Source organism: Peromyscus leucopus, chromosome 13 (assembly GCF_004664715.2).
Source record: "Peromyscus leucopus breed LL Stock chromosome 13, UCI_PerLeu_2.1, whole genome shotgun sequence".
NCBI lineage: Eukaryota > Metazoa > Chordata > Mammalia > Rodentia > Cricetidae > Peromyscus > Peromyscus leucopus.
Genome location: NC_051074.1, coordinates 21,121,380 through 21,140,642, shown reverse-complemented (window position 1 = coordinate 21,140,642; position 19,263 = coordinate 21,121,380). Strand labels below are relative to the sequence as shown.

The window sequence follows — 19,263 nt, the reverse complement described above, 5'->3', positions numbered from 1 at the left end:
ATAATGGTTTTATTATTACCAAAAAGGAAAGAAAGATTAGAAAGATTTCCTTAAGATTGCAGTGCATGTAGCATGTCCGTAAAACAAGTGAAATTGATTGAGCAAACTATGTATTTTACAGCTTTGGTTATAAGGGAATATTCCTGGATCTACCCACCATTAGGGAGTTTTGGGGAGATAGTTATATTTTATTCTCATGACCCCAGTCTTGGAGCTTTCTGAAAGTTCTCTCTCTGGTCTGGACTCCTTCAGATGCCTTTGGCTTTTCTCTCTCCCTTATCCTCATTGAAGCCTTCTTACTAGTCATGGAGCAGCCATCTTGGTGGCTTCTCTGCTGTGTTCTTGCATACACCAGCAACAGTACCTTTCAATAAAATTTTCTGTCAAAAAAAAAAATAGCAGAAGGGAGGCTTCCAACGGTCTTTTAGTTTCACAAGGAACATTCTACAAACCCCAGAATGGGGCTGAGGCACACAGGCCATGCTTCTCCACTGGCTTAGTTTGTATTGGCTCAAACAATAAAGAGTTAGCTCTTAAATGAATGATCTGAAAACTAAGCGGATTGAAAGTCCACTGGACTTTAGACAAATAATGTCTCTCTAGGTTTTCAAAACCTTTCCTGCTGAAATGCTAAGTTATTTAAATTGTTATACAATTTTTTCACCTGTTTTCAAAATGGAGGCTACTATAGCCCATACACTGTGAGACACAAATAAGTCAACATGTCTCATACACTGAAGCATTTATCATCGTGCAAACTATGTAGTCACATGCTGATCATTCAAAGCTGCTACAAGAACCTGTCTATGCAAATAACTCAACCTGAAGATGAGAATCTATAGGAGTGTTTTAAAAAAAATTGAATGACCTGGCATTTAATCTAATGTGGAAGCAATACATCCAGAGATGAAGCTGCATTATGTAATTACTTTTTCTCCAACAGAAATCCAAGTCGAGACATGGAGTGAGGTTGCTGGAGAAGCTCAGAGACAGTGGTCTTGCTTGGTGCTTCCACAGTGTCTGTGTCCACTTGATTCCACCTTTTTCATGGCAAGCATGCCTGCATGTGGTTTCCATGTCTTCCACCTGTATCTTGATGACCAGCCTGCCCCCAACTTAGGCTTTAAAGCCATCTTATAGTAAAGACCAACTAGGCTCATCCCTGTTTATGATTAAACCTTTGTTTCTCAAGGATTGGGCTATGCCCCTCATGTAACCTTAACTATAAATGGTTCTGTACTGTCTGTTCCAGGAAATAGCAACCAGGTTTTTGTTTCAAAAGTTGTTTATAACCATCTTACAATCCTACTTTTGTTTCAAAAGATTTCTATAACTACCTGTTGTTAGGAATACCTTGTTAAGATATTCCTTGCAATCATGTCTTCATTTTAGGAGGTCATTATGACTAAATTGTTTTTTTTTTTTTTTTTTTTTTTTTTTTTTGGTTTTTTTGAGACAGGGTTTCTATGTGTAGCTTTGTGCCTTTCCTGGGACTCACTTGGTAGTCCAGGCTGGCCTCGAACTCACAAAGATCCGCCTGCCTCTGCCTCCCGAGTGCTGGGATTAAAGGAGTGCGCCACCACCGCCCGGCTTATGACTAAATTGTTATGCTTATGTTCTGCACCTATAACTCCACCTATTTTGCAAGCTAACCTTTCCCCCCCATTTGGAAACCCTCTACCTTTGAGCTATAAAAACCTTGTCCTTCCCACCTCCAGTGCTGACCTTGAATCTTTGGGATTAACAGATGTACACATTATCCCACAGGGTTGACTATTCCTCCAATTCCTTCAGCATGGCTTATGGTGAACTTGCCTTCCTGAGGGGTTGTCCTTTCCTTGACCAGATGATTGGCCATCCTGTTAAGGGACAAGGCAATGGCATGTCACCACTCAGAGGTAGATTCTTTTGGTTGGAAAGCAGCAGTTTTCCCTAAATTGGTCTTCAATGCTACTGCAGCAGCATTGCCAAAGCACCCCGATCTCTGTCGTTGCCATTTTGTTCCTCATTTAATGAAACAATTAAGGCCTGATTAAATAAGTAATACATGATTCCCGAACATCATTCCAGCTCCAGATTTTGTGCACAGTCTTTCCTTTTATCGATTTTCTAAATGTGGAATCTTAATTTTTGAACCATTCTTCTGAAAGTATAGCGAATTATATATATAAAAAACCCCACCAGCTTGACACATGTGAGCTATAAATAAATAAATAAAGCACAGTTTGACGCTTGTGCTTCTCTATAAATACGAAAACACAAAACAAGATAATTCTTGTGTTGCATTTATGTCCCAGTCAGAGCGCGGCGTCAGGGAAATGAGAGAACAGGGAGAAAGAACAGTGAGGAAGAAGTAAAGGTTAAGGAAGGGAGGGCGGGAGAGAGAAAGACACTTTAGAAACAGAGATCCATGTGGGAGACAAAGCCTGAGTTGTCAGACTACAGAGAGAAAACGTAGTGTATGGAGAGGAGTCCCCAGAATCCCGAGAGACAGGGAAAGGGCGATCTTCAATAAAAAATGGCCTTTAGAGCTTTAGAAATGAAATCTTAAACTGTTTCCCTCAGACGTAGTATAACTAAGGACACCCTGTGGGTCAGGTGACATTGACTATGAAATTAGATGCTTTATTATTCCTCGCAGTATAATCACCAATCCTTTTTAAAATCCCAAGCAGTTTTCCCCCGTGACTAGCTGTTTAGCCTTCATCTTTAATTACGGGAGCCTGTGCCTGTAAGAGCGTTGTTGGACCTACTGCTGTATGTTGCTTGGCCTGTAGATTTTCATTTCCTGTCCTTGAACTTCCCGTTCTTGGAGTCAACTGCATGCAGAGACCCCTGTGCACGTGCTGCAAACACTTTATTTTCATGGATAAGTCTAAAAGTCGGTGTTCCTATGTTTTAGAAAGATTTCTAAATACCAATCCCTCTTCATCAAATTAATTTTAATAAGAAAGGTAAAAATAAAAAAGCTGGTCGAGATTCAGTGATTACCTGAAAGTGAGCGGATTTGGGGAAAGAGCATCATAGCCCCACATTCCTGTAATAGCGTTGGTTTTTCTTATTTCCTTAGTAGTGCTGGGTGAGGCATAGTGTTGTATTTTAACACGTACCTCAGTTTATATTTTCATATTTTGCACAACTGTTCAAGTGTTTGATGTCTTTCACATGCAGACTTGGTGGTAATTGTTTCTGCTATTTCACAGGGCTCCGCGATTTAGTAACTTACACAGAATGCAGTCTATTTGCTTTAAAATTTATGTGTTTTTTTTCACATTATTATATGAAATATCATGTATTCCATGGTTTTGCAGATAATCCACTTTCTGTAGCTTGTGTAAAACTGCCCATGTTTAGCTATAGATGTATTTTTTGGTTACAGAAATAAGAGTTTGCAGTGTTTACTGTGTGATTTGATGACTTTTTTTTTATATGAGGGGTTGGGGGCTCAGTGCAGCATGCTATGAAGATCAGAATATTTTCCAGCATCCCCCAAGTCTGTGTCTCAAATTGTTTTGGTTAACAGCCATACGAAGAAATAAATACCACACTGTGATCTACAAATACATAATATACAGACTCCAATATACTGAAATAAAGGGAACTGTGAAATCCATCATGGTATTTTCTCTTCTCATATGCTTTATTTTTATATAAAAGCCCCATCAATTCATTTCATGAGTTATTTAAGGGTTATGATCTATGATTTGGGAAAACAATGTTGCTCTGAAGATACAGAGTGGAACAGAATCTAGTGTGGGCCATTTGGAAAAGGGTGGGGATGATTTATTCAAGCTCTTCTTTTGGCTAGAGCAGCATTTCAATCTTGACATAAACGTTTTAAAGTTATTTCAAAAACACATAATATCAACCGACTTTGAAATTGTTTTATCAAAAAGTAAATGTAATAATAAAATGGTTTATCTTTCTCTATGGTTCTTAATCATTTATTGGTGTGATACAAAACTGCTTTTCTCTTTTCTCTCTTGACAGATTGGCTACTTGATCTTCTTACGACTTTTTGTATTTTTCCTGCATGGTCACTTGGAAAGTTTTAAACAACATTTACTTAGGCTGCAGCCATATTTATACGGTAGAATTTTTTTTTATTTTTGTGCTTATGAATGTTTTATGCTACATTGTAAGATTCTCTGACTGTCACTATTAAAGAACATAAGCTGTTTTATGTTTCATGAAAAGCAATGCCTCCAGAGATGGCCCCTGGGCCAGGCAGCATTTCTTTGGTACATGTTTTCCCTCAGAAACCTAGAATTTCTTGTGGCAAGAAGATTTCAAAGTCCAGTCTCCTTGCGATCTGAATGAACTCTGCATTCCTATGAACCATAGTCACCACCTGTGCCGTAGATGTCCAGGATCTAATCTTGACCGAAACCTCATATTCCTTGACCATCTCCTCACTGTCCCTATTCTTCTCCTCACCCTCCTCCAGCCTTCTGCAATCAGTTCTTCATTTTCTACCCAAGGGCATGTAATGACTAAGTCTCAGTTTTCTCACTCGTAATGATAGCTGCCAAACCAAACTATAGAGCAATGAAGTTCATATTCTAAAGTAGGTCTGCTGGCACTGTAGATGCTGAACTGGAATAGGGAGAGAGGAGGGCTCTGGACCATCTCAGTGTGGTTGTACAGCAGAATATTTTAGCACTACATAAAGCAGAGCAGTGTGTTTTAAATTGTTCCAATGGGGGAAGAAATGTCATTAGCACTGCGATTCCACACACTACGATATGCATCTACTTAGACACTGGGAAGAAGGAATCATGGAGGGATGGGTATTGAAAATGTGAATGATTGCAATGGGATGTCAGATGGCAAAGTAGTTAATTGGTTCTAGGTTGCATGTGTAGGAAAGTGAGGAATCAGGAGGAAATTGATGCTTTTATATCGACTAATAAGATTTGGAAAAACATGACTTGTCACAAAAACAAGTGAAGAGTAGGCTACAGGTGACTAATAAAGCTGAGAACACCTTAGTGCATGCTGGGATGTCACAACCCACATAAAAACTCACGGAATCCATTTACTGTTGCTCATATGTAAATGTGTCTAAGGCCAAGCACTTGAGATTGGATAGTCTATCAGGGAGCTCATCCCTGGAGAAAGCTGAATAGTAACCATATGTATGTATTAACATAATATCACATATAACAAATAATTATATATTATAATATATAATATACATAATATGTTAAACCATATACATGTTTTAATTAAAAATTTTAAGGAATTTCACAGATGAATACTATATGTACATCATTTTTATCCCTTATCTCCCCCTCAAATTCTCTAGACTTCTTTTCAAATTCATGGTCTCTTCTTTAATTGCATCTATGTACATATGTATCTATCAACAGAGCATGCTGAATCCATTTAGTGTTGCTCATGAGTGTATGTGTTTCGGGTTGACCACTGGAAAAATCTCACAAAGTTCTACTCCTAAGTGAGGAGATACCTGTAATTAATGGCTGCCGAGAGAGGGAAAAAATATTATTTAATTGTACATTCAACCATCACACAAAGCTGCTCTGAATTATAAAAACTCGAATGTGATTTGTTTAAGGTGTAGTTTTCTTCCTCACCACTAGAGGACACACATAACATTGTAAATTTTAACTAGTTAGGGCAATGAGTAGGAGCTCAGAAGTACTGAATTTAATTGTACTTGAATAACTAAAAGACAAGTAGAACACAATGCAAAATAGTAATAAAGTATTTCTCACGAATGATTTTTTTCTTCCCACAGCACTTTATTTCTCTGAAGCATCCTACCACAAGTATCCAAACATTTTCTCAAATGTGCAGTTCATTCTGAAAACATCGGAAATTATCTGTAAAAGAGAACTCCATTCTGAAACAGAATGGGGATGTGTAGATGGACCGGAGACCTTATATTCTGATTTGGTAGGTTACCAGATATGGTGGCTGTGCCCTGTCGCATAGCTATAAGATAAATGACTATGATTATATGCTCATTCTTATCAATCCAGGAGGCAATGTTGAAGCTGAGCTCGGCTGGGGGAGGAGAAATGGGGAGGGTGACCAGCACACACTCTTGCTTATGCACAAATCTTGGACCACAGATTGCTAGATGAGGAATGGGCCATCAACGTGATCTGTTACTTCTTTAAAAGACACATGGGCATAACACCTCTTCTGGAAGCACAGGACCCATCTCAGCCACTTAGCAACAAATAATAGCATAGCTTAGATTCATATTCTATTTCATTAAGGGTAAGGATGTAAAGTATAAACTGGCCATGAAACAAATGTGATATGTCATGGTCTCAGTGTTTCAGGTGAAATAATGCTGAATATGCCATTGAGGTCAACCAAAACTTTCCCAAAGCTCAAACTGTCTAGACATGGTAGTGCAGGCCTTTAATCTCAGCACAAGGGAGGCAGAAGCAGGCAGATCTCTGTGAGTTCAAGGTCAGCCTGGTCTAGTGAATTTAAAGCCAGCCAGAGCTGCACAGTGAGACCCTATCCCCTCCAAAAAGTTCAAATTGAGAGATTAAAATAATTCTAGTACACCAAGTTAATTTTTTCTCACTTATGTTATTAATAATCAATTTATGCAATAAGCAATAATTATGCAAACACAAGTTCAATGAGCCATGTAATTGTGTATAAGACAGATGTTTTTCAAAGGACGAATTTCACATGCAATTGTGTATAAGACAGATGTTTTTCAAAGGACGAATTTCAGTCTCTTTGGTAATAATCTTTTTATTTCCTTCACTCAAATATTTTCTGAAAAATAATGAGAACTGTGAAACAGGGATTTTTTTCATTATTTTAATTTTTATAGCTTATAAATGGAAAATTTATTCTTTTTAATTTCTCAGGAAACAAAATTCATGTCTTTTGCTTGTGTGTGTGGTGTGCATGCTCTGTGTTTATTCATATTTGCACGTGTGTGTGAATGCGTATGTGCAATGTGCGTGCATGTGTGTTTATGTGGATGGGGAGGCCAGAGGTGGATGCTGGAACCTTCTTAGATTGCTCTGGACTCTCTTGACCTATGCAGTCTTTTTCCGAACCTGGAGATGGTCCATTCCACCTGGCTAGACTAGCTAGCCAGCTTGCTCTGAGATCCTGTCTCCGATTCTAGAAAGCTGGGGTTACAGGTGGGATGCCCGAGCAGCCCAGATTTAAATGTGTGTGTGGTGGATTCACACTCTGACTCTCACACTTGTGAAGCAAGCACTTCATCCCCGAGCCCTCTCCCCAGCCTGGAAAAACACTTTTAACCTAATGTAAGTTCTAATGATAAGGACATTTGTGAAAATTCCTTAAAAAAAAAACAAACAACACTTTATTTATGTGTGACCCCATAGTCTTCCCACACTCCCCTTAGTGCCTTTCAAACATTAGCCGAATTTATCAGATGAGGAAATACGTGTTATCATGCACGTTTGTAATTTTTAAGCCTTAAGTATTTATCTCTTGGCTCATTAGTGATAAACCATCTATATAAAGAGTGATGTTTGCTAAGTAATTTGAACCATTTGGCCATAATTCGTAGTGGACACAAATTGTGTCATGCAAAAAGAGGCACTTGTTTTAAAGTTTAAAGCGTGTTTTGATGACGAACATACTTAAAACAAGATATTAAGCTGCAGAAAGAGCATTGATCCTAAAGAGTAATGACCTACTTGGCTTCCGCCTGTGGGATGTCGAGGAGGTCTGCTCAGCTTTACTAGACCACCATTTGCTCCCTTGTGAAAATAAGCTCCGCTCCTTTTCATGATCCACGGTCATCCTGATCATCGCCACCAGAGCTGCCTTAACTGCGTAAATAAAATTGTGCTTTGTGAATGAAAAGACCTAAAAATACAGGCATCCATAATTGAAAATCTACCTAAGTATTCGCTTTAGCCTAGGCAGTTCACAGTGGCTTTCAGCAGAGGCATTGAAGGAATGTAGTGTTGTATCTCTAAATACGGTGCTGGTGCTGTGCAATCTACATGCTGCACAGATGCTCTGGCTCAGGTGAGGCCGCTGTTAGTTTCCGTGCTGATGCTCCTGAAGAATCAATCTATTTCTACCCTTGGAAGCAAAGGAAGTGTGCTGCTAGACGGGGCCAAGCCGACAGCTCACGGAATGAATACATCGGCTGAGAGTGGCATGCGCAGTCACCGGGTCTTCCTGTACCATTTCCACTTTGTAGAACAAAGGACCTAAATACTATTTCAGCTCTATCCATGGTGATTCTCCGAGGGGACTATAACACATTTGGGGCTGTCAGGTTTATTGCCTTTCTTTTTCTTCTCCAATTACTTCATAATCTAAAGACTGTAAAGGATAGTGGAGCCACAGCGCGCCTAAATCACCGCTCGTCTAATCAGCTCTGATTCATGGTGTGATTGCAAGCCCTAAAGTTCCCTAGTTTCCACCCAATTTCTCCAGTGCGGCGTTTCTAAGCCAGCCTCTCCAGTTCAGTTGAGCATCTGCCCATTCAATACCCATTTCATTCCTTACTTTGGGGAATGAAAGAGGAAAAAGAAGAGGCAATAGAATGTAATAGCTACTGTAGTGGCCATTTTTCCTCCTGTCCTTATTGATGCTATATTACAATCCAGGATTTATTGATCTATCCATCATCCCTTATCTCCCGATTATACTAAAAGGTCCATCCACAGCCTGTGCTGGCCGTTGTGAAATATTTCATGTTTAATGCTCGTAGAGACGGAGTAAAAGCAATTGCTGGATGTGTTGCACCACCAATACTCGGATTGCTTTAAAAATCCTGTGGAATTTACATATTGTAAGATACGCAGTATGGATTTTGGCTTTAGTTTCTTCTTTTTGTGTCTTGTTAAGTGATCCAGACCCATACTTCCTGCCGACTTGGACAAGTGGTACACTTCTATTAGCTCTGCAGTTGCAGAGCCGGGTTGCAGGATCAAAGTTTCATGTTCTGCTCAGTGGCAGAACTGGATTTTTTTTTCCCCTAGAGCTGAGGACCGAACCCAGGGCCTTGTGCGTGCTAGGCAAGCGCTCTACCACTGAGCTAAATCCCCAACCCCAGAACTGGATTTTCTAAGCACAGTTGTCGCATCACAACAACAACATCGTTCTTTGGACTTGAAGCAGAGCTAAAATGGAGTAGATACTTTATTAAATAGTATCATCTAAAGCACACGTAGTTCCTGGAAAAGTAGCAGATCTACCAACTTTATGTTCTGATGTGATGAGCAGTCTTACTCTCTCACATGCTCAGTAAGCGAAAAGGCGTGATCAAAATCTGGGGGCCCTCTGCTGTACCGTGAGTGTGAATGATACCAAGAGCAGCTTTGTAACGAGACACACACGTTTTAAAACTAGGAGCATTATCCAGTGACTCATGTTATTATTTGGCTGATGCATTTGCATTATGAGGTCTTCTTATGGCAATGTCGCTGACCCCTAAAATGACTGAAAACAGATGAAAGTCAAAACATTTCATTTGAGCAGCCACAACAGAGCTCACACCTCTAAGCTCATCTCCGTTGTAAAGACCCTGACCAGTCTCTCAAAGGTCTTTTTTTTTTTCTTCCGGTTTTTCGAGACAGGGTTTCTCCGTGTAGTTTTGGTGCCTGTCCGGGATCTCGCTCTGTAGACTAGGCTGGCCTTGAACTGACAGAGATCTGCCTGGCTCTGCCTCCCGAGTGCTGGGATTAAAGGTGTGCGCCACCGCTGCCTGGTAAGGTCATGCTCTTACAGTCTCATAAATGCCAAGGTGTTGGAGTTGTCTGCATTCCCAGCAGACCAATGGGACTTTGGTAGGTGGGCTTCTCATAGCAGGCACTGTACAAGTTGCAGATGACAGTCTGGAGCTGGGCAGCAATCGAGGGAGATGGAGAAATCACAGGAAGTAGTAAAAGAAAAAGAAAGAAGGAAGGAAGGTAGGCAGGCAAGCAGAAAGGGATGGAAAAATATTCTCTAAAGTCATTGAATTCTGGGCTTATCAAATTATCATGCAGTAAAGTCACTCTCAATTTTTTTCCTTTTTTGGGGTATGTGTTTGTATACATGTTCACAAGTATGCAAGTGTGTGTCCATGTGTGTGTGGAAGCCAGGGATCAGCATCTGTTACCTTCTGGTCTCTGTCTACCTCCCGTTACTGAGATGACCAATGAGCACCATTATGCCCAGCTTTGTTGATGGCTGAGGATCCGAATTCAGGTCCTCACTCCCATATAGCAGACATTTCACCAGCTGAACAGCCTCCCAGTTCCACCCCTTTTCTGTTTCAAAGCCGTCACAGCTTGACGATTTGCAAAGTGAAATAATAAGGAATTACAGACAAAAATAAAGTATGTCTTAATTTTTATTTGATTGAGCGTGTATATACTCATTCTGCTAGAGCGTTGCAACGCTTTGAAACTCTTGTGAGTCTCTGTGCTCTTGTGGACGGTTTGTAAGCAGCATTTATCTCCCAACCATAGTAGACTGACTGACTGTAAAGACAACAGACTTTGTGGCATATAATAATTGTCAGGGCTGCTCTTTCCTGGTCTGTGCTGGTTTGAATCATGGGATTCTCATTATTACATTAAGTCTTTTCTTTTGATAATGCCAAGGCCATTAAGCCAAAGGTCAAGAGGAGGAGCACCAATTTGTCAGAGACAATGGGGTTATTCCTTGGTGGAGGGGGAGAGGGAAGGAGCCTGAGCTTCCAGAAGGAGCTGTGGAGTATTTCAGCAGGGGAGTGCGGGGTACATTTTTTACAGCATTTAGGCCTGAAAGATCGAGGGGAGCCTGAAGAAGCTCCTATAGATTCCCTTATTGAAAAGGAGGGCAAGTCTATGACTGTGTATTTCGTGGGTGACACAGTGGCTTTGTTTTTGTCTGTGTTTAAGAATAGAAATTATTACGCGACTTTTTAAGGATCACGGTCTTGAAGTACTGTCCGGGGCATGTAGTTTGTGCTAATGTCCAGCAGAACAAAATGACCCGACTGTGCCAGACCAGACGGTTGTAAGTGACATCCATGAGGCTTCCTTTTCTCATTCTCCATGATGTGTGAAAAATGACATCATATAAAACTGAAATGAAACACAGGTCTTGCTCATAATCCCAAATGTTACCTTTTTATTACTTTTTTTTGAGACAGTATCTCCCTAAATTTCCCAAAGGTAGCCTCAGGTTTGCCATCCTCCTGTCTCAGCCTGTGTTTTTCACAGGCTTTGGTTACACAACCTACCTCCTAATGTTTTCTTTATCACGTGTTAACACAAATACACACACACACACACACACACACACACACACACACACACACACAGCCTAACTTAATAGTCTTTGTAGCCACCTAGTATCTATGATCTAGGAAAATATTGTTTTAATTTAATTGATCAGGTCATCTCAAAGTTTCAAAACAGATCTATATCTCTGTTTATTTGGATGAAGTCTGAAACCTAAGAACTGTCAGACATGCAGGCTGAGACACCTGGGGCTACTGAGACAATTTCATTTATATGGCTTTTACTTTTTGAATGGGCTCCACCACAAAGCAGAAAATTGAGTTATATGTGCATTTACCAAAGTCAGCCTGTCTCAGTCCAATGCCTTACATTATCTCGGAAGACAGCTTCCCTGTGGAATATTGTAGCACTTCAAACATGGCTTTGGTTAGGGCTTCTTTTCCGAATTACTGCTCCCAGGCCCAGCAAGCTTCTGCAGACCTTGCCTCTAGCCGTTTTCTCCAGTATCTAACTATCCCCAAAAGGAAAAGAATCAACACACTTCCAAAGAACATTACATTTTACTAGAAACTTGAGAGGTTTTAATTTGAAAATTTATATGAACCTCCAGCTTTTTAAGATGACTCAACATAAAAACTACCTTGAAATTTAGTGATGATAGTTTATATAATAACTGAAGACAATGAAGCCCTTTAGATTTAAAGTGTTTCTTATTAGTATGGAATATGAACTGCCAGTGATCTGAGTATGTAGAACAGGGTGTATACCTTTGGCTAAACAAACAAACAAACAAACAGACAAACAGAAAACAATGAGAGTGCTGTGTTGTCATGGAATGCAGATCACTGTAGCAGACCAATTATTTAATGAAGCTGGCAGAGAACACTTGGAGAAAACAAACAAAAGCTTCCTTGCAGCTGAATTTGGAGTCTTAAAAATAGTTGCTTAACAGGCATTGGCCATGTTCCTTAAGACATGTATTTGGTTGTTAACGTAGAGAAACCTGCATTTTAGAGCCCGGTTTGTCACAGATCTTTGTTTAAATGTTCCCTGTTGCCTTCTGTCAGTTGTTGTGAAGAAGGGAGACACAGAGGGTCTGAGAACAGTGAGTCCAACAGTGGTCCTGCAGAAGGTCTGGGAACCATGTGTCCAGAGGTGGTCCTGCAGAAGGTCTGGGAACCATGTGTCCAGAGGTGGTCCTGCAGAAGGTCTGGGAACCATGTGTCCAATGGTGGTCCTGTATAGGGTCTGGGAACCATGTGTCCAATGGTGGTCCTGCAGCAGGTCTGGGAACCATGTGTCCAATGGTGGTCCTCCAGAAGATCTGGGAACCATGTGTCCAATGGTGGTCCTGCAGAAGGTCTGGGAACCATGTGTCCAATGGTGGTCCTTCAGAAGGCCTGGGAACCATGTGTCCAATGGTGGTCCTCTATAGGGTCTGGGAACCATGTGTCCAGAGGTGGTCCTTCAGAAGGCCTGGGAACCATGTGTCCAATGGTGGTCCTTCAGAAGGTCTGGGAACCATGTGTCCAATGGTGGTCCTGCAGAAGGTCTGGGAACCATGTGTCCAATGGTGGTCCTCCAGAAGATCTGGGAACCATGTGTCCAATGGTGGTCCTGTATAAGGTCTGGGAACCATGTGTCCAATGGTGGTCCTTCAGAAGGCCTGGGAACCATGTGTCCAATGGTGGTCCTGCAGAAGGTCTGGGAACCATGTGTCCAATGGTGGTCCTCCAGAAGATCTGGGAACCATGTGTCCAATGGTGGTCCTGTATAAGGTCTGGGAACCATGTGTCCAATGGTGGTCCTTCAGAAGGCCTGGGAACCATGTGTCCAATGGTGGTCCTTCAGAAGGCCTGGGAACCATGTGTCCAATGGTGGTCCTTCAGAAGGCCTGGGAACCATGTGTCCAATGGTGGTCCTCTATAGGGTCTGGGAACCATGTGTCCAATGGTGGTCCTTCAGAAGGCCTGGGAACCATGTGTCCAATGGTGGTCCTTCAGAAGGCCTGGGAACCATGTGTCCAATGGTGGTCCTCTATAGGGTCTGGGAACCATGTGTCCAATGGTGGTCCTTCAGAAGGCCTGGGAACCATGTGTCCAATGGTGGTCCTGTATAGGGTCTGGGAACCATGTGTCCAATGGTGGTCCTGCAGAGAGTCTGGGAACTGTGCATCCAATAGTGGTCCTGCATAGGGTCTGGGAAGTGTGTTTTATTGTAGACTAATTCACTGATAAATACACATATTGATTATAAAAAATATAAAGCTTCTATCAACTATACATCCCCAATAAAAATACTTATAAATTATTCCACTTAGTAGAACATGAAATATAAGTGAATATTCATTCTGAAGTTTATATTTAAAATGTATTTAAAAGTTTGTGCAAATTAAAAGAACTTTTGGGCAGATCTCTCTCCATGTTGTGATTTCAGAACCCTTTTGAGTTGAACAACGGGGGCTATGAAGTCAACCACCTGCTTTGGCACTGCGTGGTTGCCTGGACTTGTGTTCAGAACAATAGCCCTCGGCTGAATAAAGTGCTTGAACATCTCCTCCTCCACAAATCGCAGCTTCAGACGAAATGCTGGTAAGGGCAATTCTATAAATCCAGAGTGACTCAGAGAGACCTTTGTGCTGAAATGTTAATCACGGCTCTGTTGACTATGAATACACTTTATGGCCTCAGCCCCGAAGACAAAGGCGCTGTGCAGATTTTATATCGGTTGTATCAGTGAATTGTTGCCATCTCTGCTGTCTTGTTTTCCTGGATGATGCTCTGTGTAGTTTGTCTCTATTAAATGAAATGTGTTACTGGTGGGAAATTCATTCCTGTGTTTAAAACATTTTCTTACTTCTCATGTTCTTAGATCCGAGCAATGAAGTTATCTATTACATATTGGAAAGGGATGTACTGATCCTATTTCTCTGTGCTTCTCAAAGAGATAGACAAGAAAATGGAATCCCAGTAAGGGTTAGCTTCTAGTCCATGCGTTAATATAAGAAGGGTCATGGACAGCCTACAAAAGCAGATTGGGTGCAGTGAAAGGAAGACTAGTTTTCATAGGTTGACCAGTAATACTTATCTATGTTTGTGGAGTTCAGTGTGCTGTTCGTGTGTGAGTGTGAGGTGAGATTTCACTGTGGCTTCAATTTCATTACTTTGACTATTAGTGAAGTGGAACATTGTGAAGCTGTGTGGCTTCCTTTAAGAACTGTTGAGTTAGCTGGGCAGTGGTGGCACACCTTTAAACCCAGCACTCGGGAGGTAGAGGGAGGCAGATCTCTGAGTTCGAGGCCAGCCTGGTCTACAGAGTGAGGCCCAGGATAGCCAGGGCTACATAGGGAAAACCCTATCTTTTTTTAAATTTTATTTTACAATGCCATTCAGTTCTACATAACAGCCACAGATTCCCTTGTTCTCCCCCTTCCTGCCCCCCTCACCTTCCACCCACCCCACCCCCCATTTCCACCTCCTCCAGGGCAAAGCCTCCCCCCCCCCCCCCCCCCGGACTGAGATCAACTTGGTAGACTCAGTCCAGGCAGGTCCAGTCCCCTCCTCCCAGATTGAGCCAAGCGTCCCTGCATAAGTCCCAGGTTTCAAACAGCTAACTCATGCAATGAGTCCAGGACCTGGTACCACTGCCTAGATGCCTCCCAAACAGATCAAGCCAATCAACTGTCTCACCTATTCAGAGGGCCTGATGCAGTTGGGGGCCCCTCAGTCTTTGGTTCATAGTTCATGTGTTTCCATTTGTTTGGCTATTTGTCCCTGTGCTTTATCCAACCTTGGTTTCAACAATTCTCACTCATATAAACCCTCCTCTTTCTCACTAATTAGACTCCCAGCGCTCCACCCAGGGCCTAGCCGTGGATCTCTGCATCCAGATTCCCCAGTCCTTGGATCGGGTTTCTGGCACAACTATTAGGGTGTTTGGCCATCCCATCACCAGAGTAGGTCAGTCCCGGCTGTCTCTTGGCCGTTGCCAGCAGTCTTTTGTGGGGGTATCTTTGTGGATTTCTGTGGGCCTCTTTAGCACTTGTTTCTTCCTTTTCTCATGTGGTCTTCATTTACCATGGTCTCCTATTCCTTGTTCTCCCTCTCTGTTCTTGATCCAGCTGGGATTTCCCATTCTCTTTCCCTCGACCCTTGCCCTTCATTGCTCCCACTCATGTCCAGGTTGTTCATGTAGATCTCATCCATTTCTCCATCATTTGGCGATCCTTGTGTCTTTCTTGGGGTCCTGTTTTCCAGGTAGCCTCACTGGTGATGTGAGTAGCAGTCCAGTCATCCTTGTTCTACATCTAGTATCCTCCTATGAGTGAGTACATACCATATTTGGCTTTCTGAGTCTGGGTTACCTCACTCAGGATGATTTTTTCTAGATCCATCCATTTGCCTGCAAACCTCATGATGTCATTGTTTTTCTCTGCTGAGTAGTATTCCATTGTGTATATGTGCCACAATTTATTTATCCATTCTTCAGTTGAAGGGCATCTAGGTTGTTTCTAGGTTTTGGCTATTACAAACAATGCTGATATGAACATAGCTGAGCAAGTGCTCTTGTGTTATGATTGAGCATTTCTTGGGTATATGCCCAAGAGTGGTATAGCTGGATCTTGGGGGACATAACAACAGACATTGAGGGAATCCAGAGAATTATCAGATCATATTTCAAAAATCTCTACTCCACAAAACTATAAAACCTAAAAGAAATGGACAATTTTCTGGATAGGTACCACATACCTAAGTTAAATCAAGACCAGATAAACTATTTAAATAGTCTAATAACCCTTAAGGAAATAGGAACAGTCATTAAAAGTCTCCAAACCAAAAAAAAAAAAAAAAAAAAAAAAAAAAAAAGCCTAGGACCAGATGGTTTCAGCGCAGAATTCTACCAGATCTTCAAAGAAGAGTTAATACCAATTCTCTCTAAATTGTTCCACATAATAGAAACAGAAGGAACATTACCAAACTTCTTCTATGAGGCTACAATTACCCTGATTCCTAAACCAAACAAGGATACAACAAAGAAAGAGAACTCAGACCGATCTCTCTCATGAACATTGATGCAAAAATACTCAATAAAATACTGGCAAACAGACTCCAAGAACACATCAGAACAATTATCCACCATGATCAAGTAGGCTTCATCCCAGGGAGGCAAGGATGGTTCAACATATGAAAGTCTGTCAATGTAATACACCATATAAACAAACTCAAAGAAAAAAAAACACATGATCATCTCACTAGATACAGAAAAGGCATTTGACAAAATCCAACACCCCTTCATGATAAAGGTCTTGGAGCGATCAGGAATACAGGGAACATACCTAAACATAATAAAGGGAAAACCCTATCTTGAAAAACCAAAAACCAAACCAAACCAAACCAACACAGTCCCTGCCCCTCCCCCCCAGCAAAATACAAAAAACAAAAAAACAAAACTCCCAGAAAAACTAAAGAAGAAATTTCAAATCAGGGCCTTTGTCTTTTAAATTGGGTTATTTGTTTGCTTGACCTTGAATTAATTATTTGCATTCTTTATTTTAGACATTAACTTAGCAGATGTATTGTTTCTCCACATATGAGTTCTCTCTCACTTCTTTCCCTGCTTCTCCCCCTCTCCCTCTTCGGTTGTAGACTATTATTTTCAGATGTGTTACACTTGTTTATGCTGTGAAACATTTGTTTAAATGATGCAAAGATGTGTTGCATTTTTTAATGTTGCATTTGTTTAACTCTGTGAAGTTGTGTTTATTGTGCCTATGTAAAACACCTGATTAGTCTAATAAAGAGCTGAATGGCCAATATTGAGGCAGGAGAAAGGATAGGTGGGGCTGGCAGGTGGAGAGAATAAATAGAAGGAGAAATCTGGGAGGAAAGAAGAAAGAGCAAGAGAAGAAGGAGAGGAGGATGCAGCCACCAGCCACACAGCCAGCCATGGAGTAAAAGTGAAAGTAAGATATACAGAAGTAAGAAAAGAATAAAGCCCAGAGGCAAAAGGTAGATGGGATAATTTAAAGTTAAGAAAAGCTGACAAAAAACAAGCCAAGCTAAAGCTGATCATTTATAATTAATAATAAGCCTCCATGTGTGATTTATTTGGGAGATGGGTGGTGGGCCCCCCAAAAGATCAAACACAACCAGCAACAGTCTTCCTCTCTTTTTTCTTCTGTCTTTGACAGAGCTTCATGTAGCTCAGTTTAGGTTTGAACATATTGTGCAGTCAGAACAATATGTGGTTCTCTGTTCTGCCTCAGCCTTGTATTAATTATTTAACCATTTTAAATGTTATTCTATCAACACATATTTAATTAATTTGGTGACTATTTGTGGTTAATGTTGTCAACAGGCCTTCAAGAACCAGCTATTTTAGACCACTACTTCATAGGTTTGGGGTTAGAGATAGTATAAACTGTTGTTATTTTTAGAATGAAACTGAAATCAGAGTCTAGAGCAAGATTCTAAGTGTCCTAGTAGAGGACGTTTCCCAGGGCATCAGTACACTGTCAACTGCCTGGGTCATCTGAATCTTTATTTCTTTTTTCTGGGTGGATGTGAGAATGATCACAAAAGCAGGGACAAGTAATGCATAGTGTTGAAGAATAGAGGGGTAAACTGAGGTAAACTGATCAAGTGATCATCAGTGACTGCAAATAATAGAATGGACACAGCTGTGGTGATACTGTGTCCTCCAATATATTGTGCACCCTAGTAACTTATCTGGGGTCAGAGAACAGAACACAGCCACTAGATAGAAGTAGAGGACAGAGAATGGTGGCACATGCACCTTTAATCCTAGCATTACTAAGGCAGAGATCCATCTGGATCTCTGTGAGTTCAAAGTCACACTGGAAACAGGCAGGCATGTTGACTCACGCCTTTAATCCTAGGAAGGGATGGCAGGAAGCAGAAAGGTATTTAAGGCATGAGGACCAGGAACTAGAGTCTTTTAAGCTTTTAGGCTTTTAGCAGCAGTACAGTTGAGATCCATTTGGATGAGAACTCCGAGGCTTTCAGTCTGAGGAAGCAAGATCAGCTGAGGAATTGGCAAGGTGAGGTTGGATGTGGCTTGTTCTGCTTCTCTGATCTTTCAGCATTCGCCCCAATACTTGGCTCCGGGTTTGTTTTTATTCATAAGACCTTTTAAGATTTGTGTTACACACAACAATTGTTTGAATAGTGCCAAATTATTTTTAATACTGTGTAGCTGAAAGTTTTCCTATGTCCTGTCCAGTTCACAGCAGCTCAGACCCAAGTAAATACACAGAGGCTTTTATTAATTTAAACTGCTTGGCCATTAGCTCAGGCTTACTACTGACTAGCTCTTACACTTAAACTCAGCCCATTTCTGTTAATCTATGTGTCACCACGTTTTCCATGACTTTACCTGTTTATATTTAAACCCCAATTTTACACTTTTTATAATACAAAAGGAAACAAAAACAATCAGGAGTTTTTAAGTCTGGGAATAGACAGGATTCATGAGAGGACACACACACATACACACACACACACACACACACACACACACACACACACACACACACAATCATAGAATTAGAACAGCCTTGCTGGAGACCATGATGTCCCAAGAGGGAAGAGGAAAGGGTGTCCCATAACCAGCACAGAATAAAACACAAAGGAGAGTCAGAGGTCTGGGGACTGCAGGAGCCCCCAGCTGCCACACAGTCGACTTTACCTACCCAGAGCTTGAGGTAGGCAACTTGCTGGAAAGCAGGCCTCTTCTTAATGACTGAATTTTATATTCTATCTCATATTCTCAGCACTCTACCTTGTAGTTTGATCTTTCACAAAGTGACCTGTTTGCTTTGGAGAGATATCTCAAACCAGCTCCAAAGGCTTTCAAATACAACATGGAAAAAAAATACTGTATTTCTGATTGAGTTGTTGGCCAATGAAGATTGCTGAGAAAAGTGGTAGAACATTTCAAGAGAACACCATCATAAAACCCCATCACCCAAAGCAAAATAGCCAGTTCAGTGTGTCCCTTGCATGTATCAAAAAAAAAAAAAAGCTTGATGATTTAA

At 41.1% G+C, this 19,263-nt stretch overlaps 1 protein-coding gene across 2 annotated transcripts in view; it reads left to right on the top strand.

Moving 5' to 3' along the window:
- Tmem232 (transmembrane protein 232) overlaps positions 1-19,263 on the top strand; it is a 270,950-nt gene that overhangs the window by 57,628 nt on the left and 194,059 nt on the right. For both annotated transcript variants that reach the window (XM_037210170.1, XM_037210169.1), the window contains exons 6-8: positions 3,991-4,090; positions 5,762-5,919; positions 13,644-13,798. In XM_037210170.1, the coding sequence (XP_037066065.1) occupies positions 3,991-4,090; positions 5,762-5,919; positions 13,644-13,798 (413 nt within the window). The remainder of the gene's footprint in view (positions 1-3,990; positions 4,091-5,761; positions 5,920-13,643; positions 13,799-19,263) is intronic.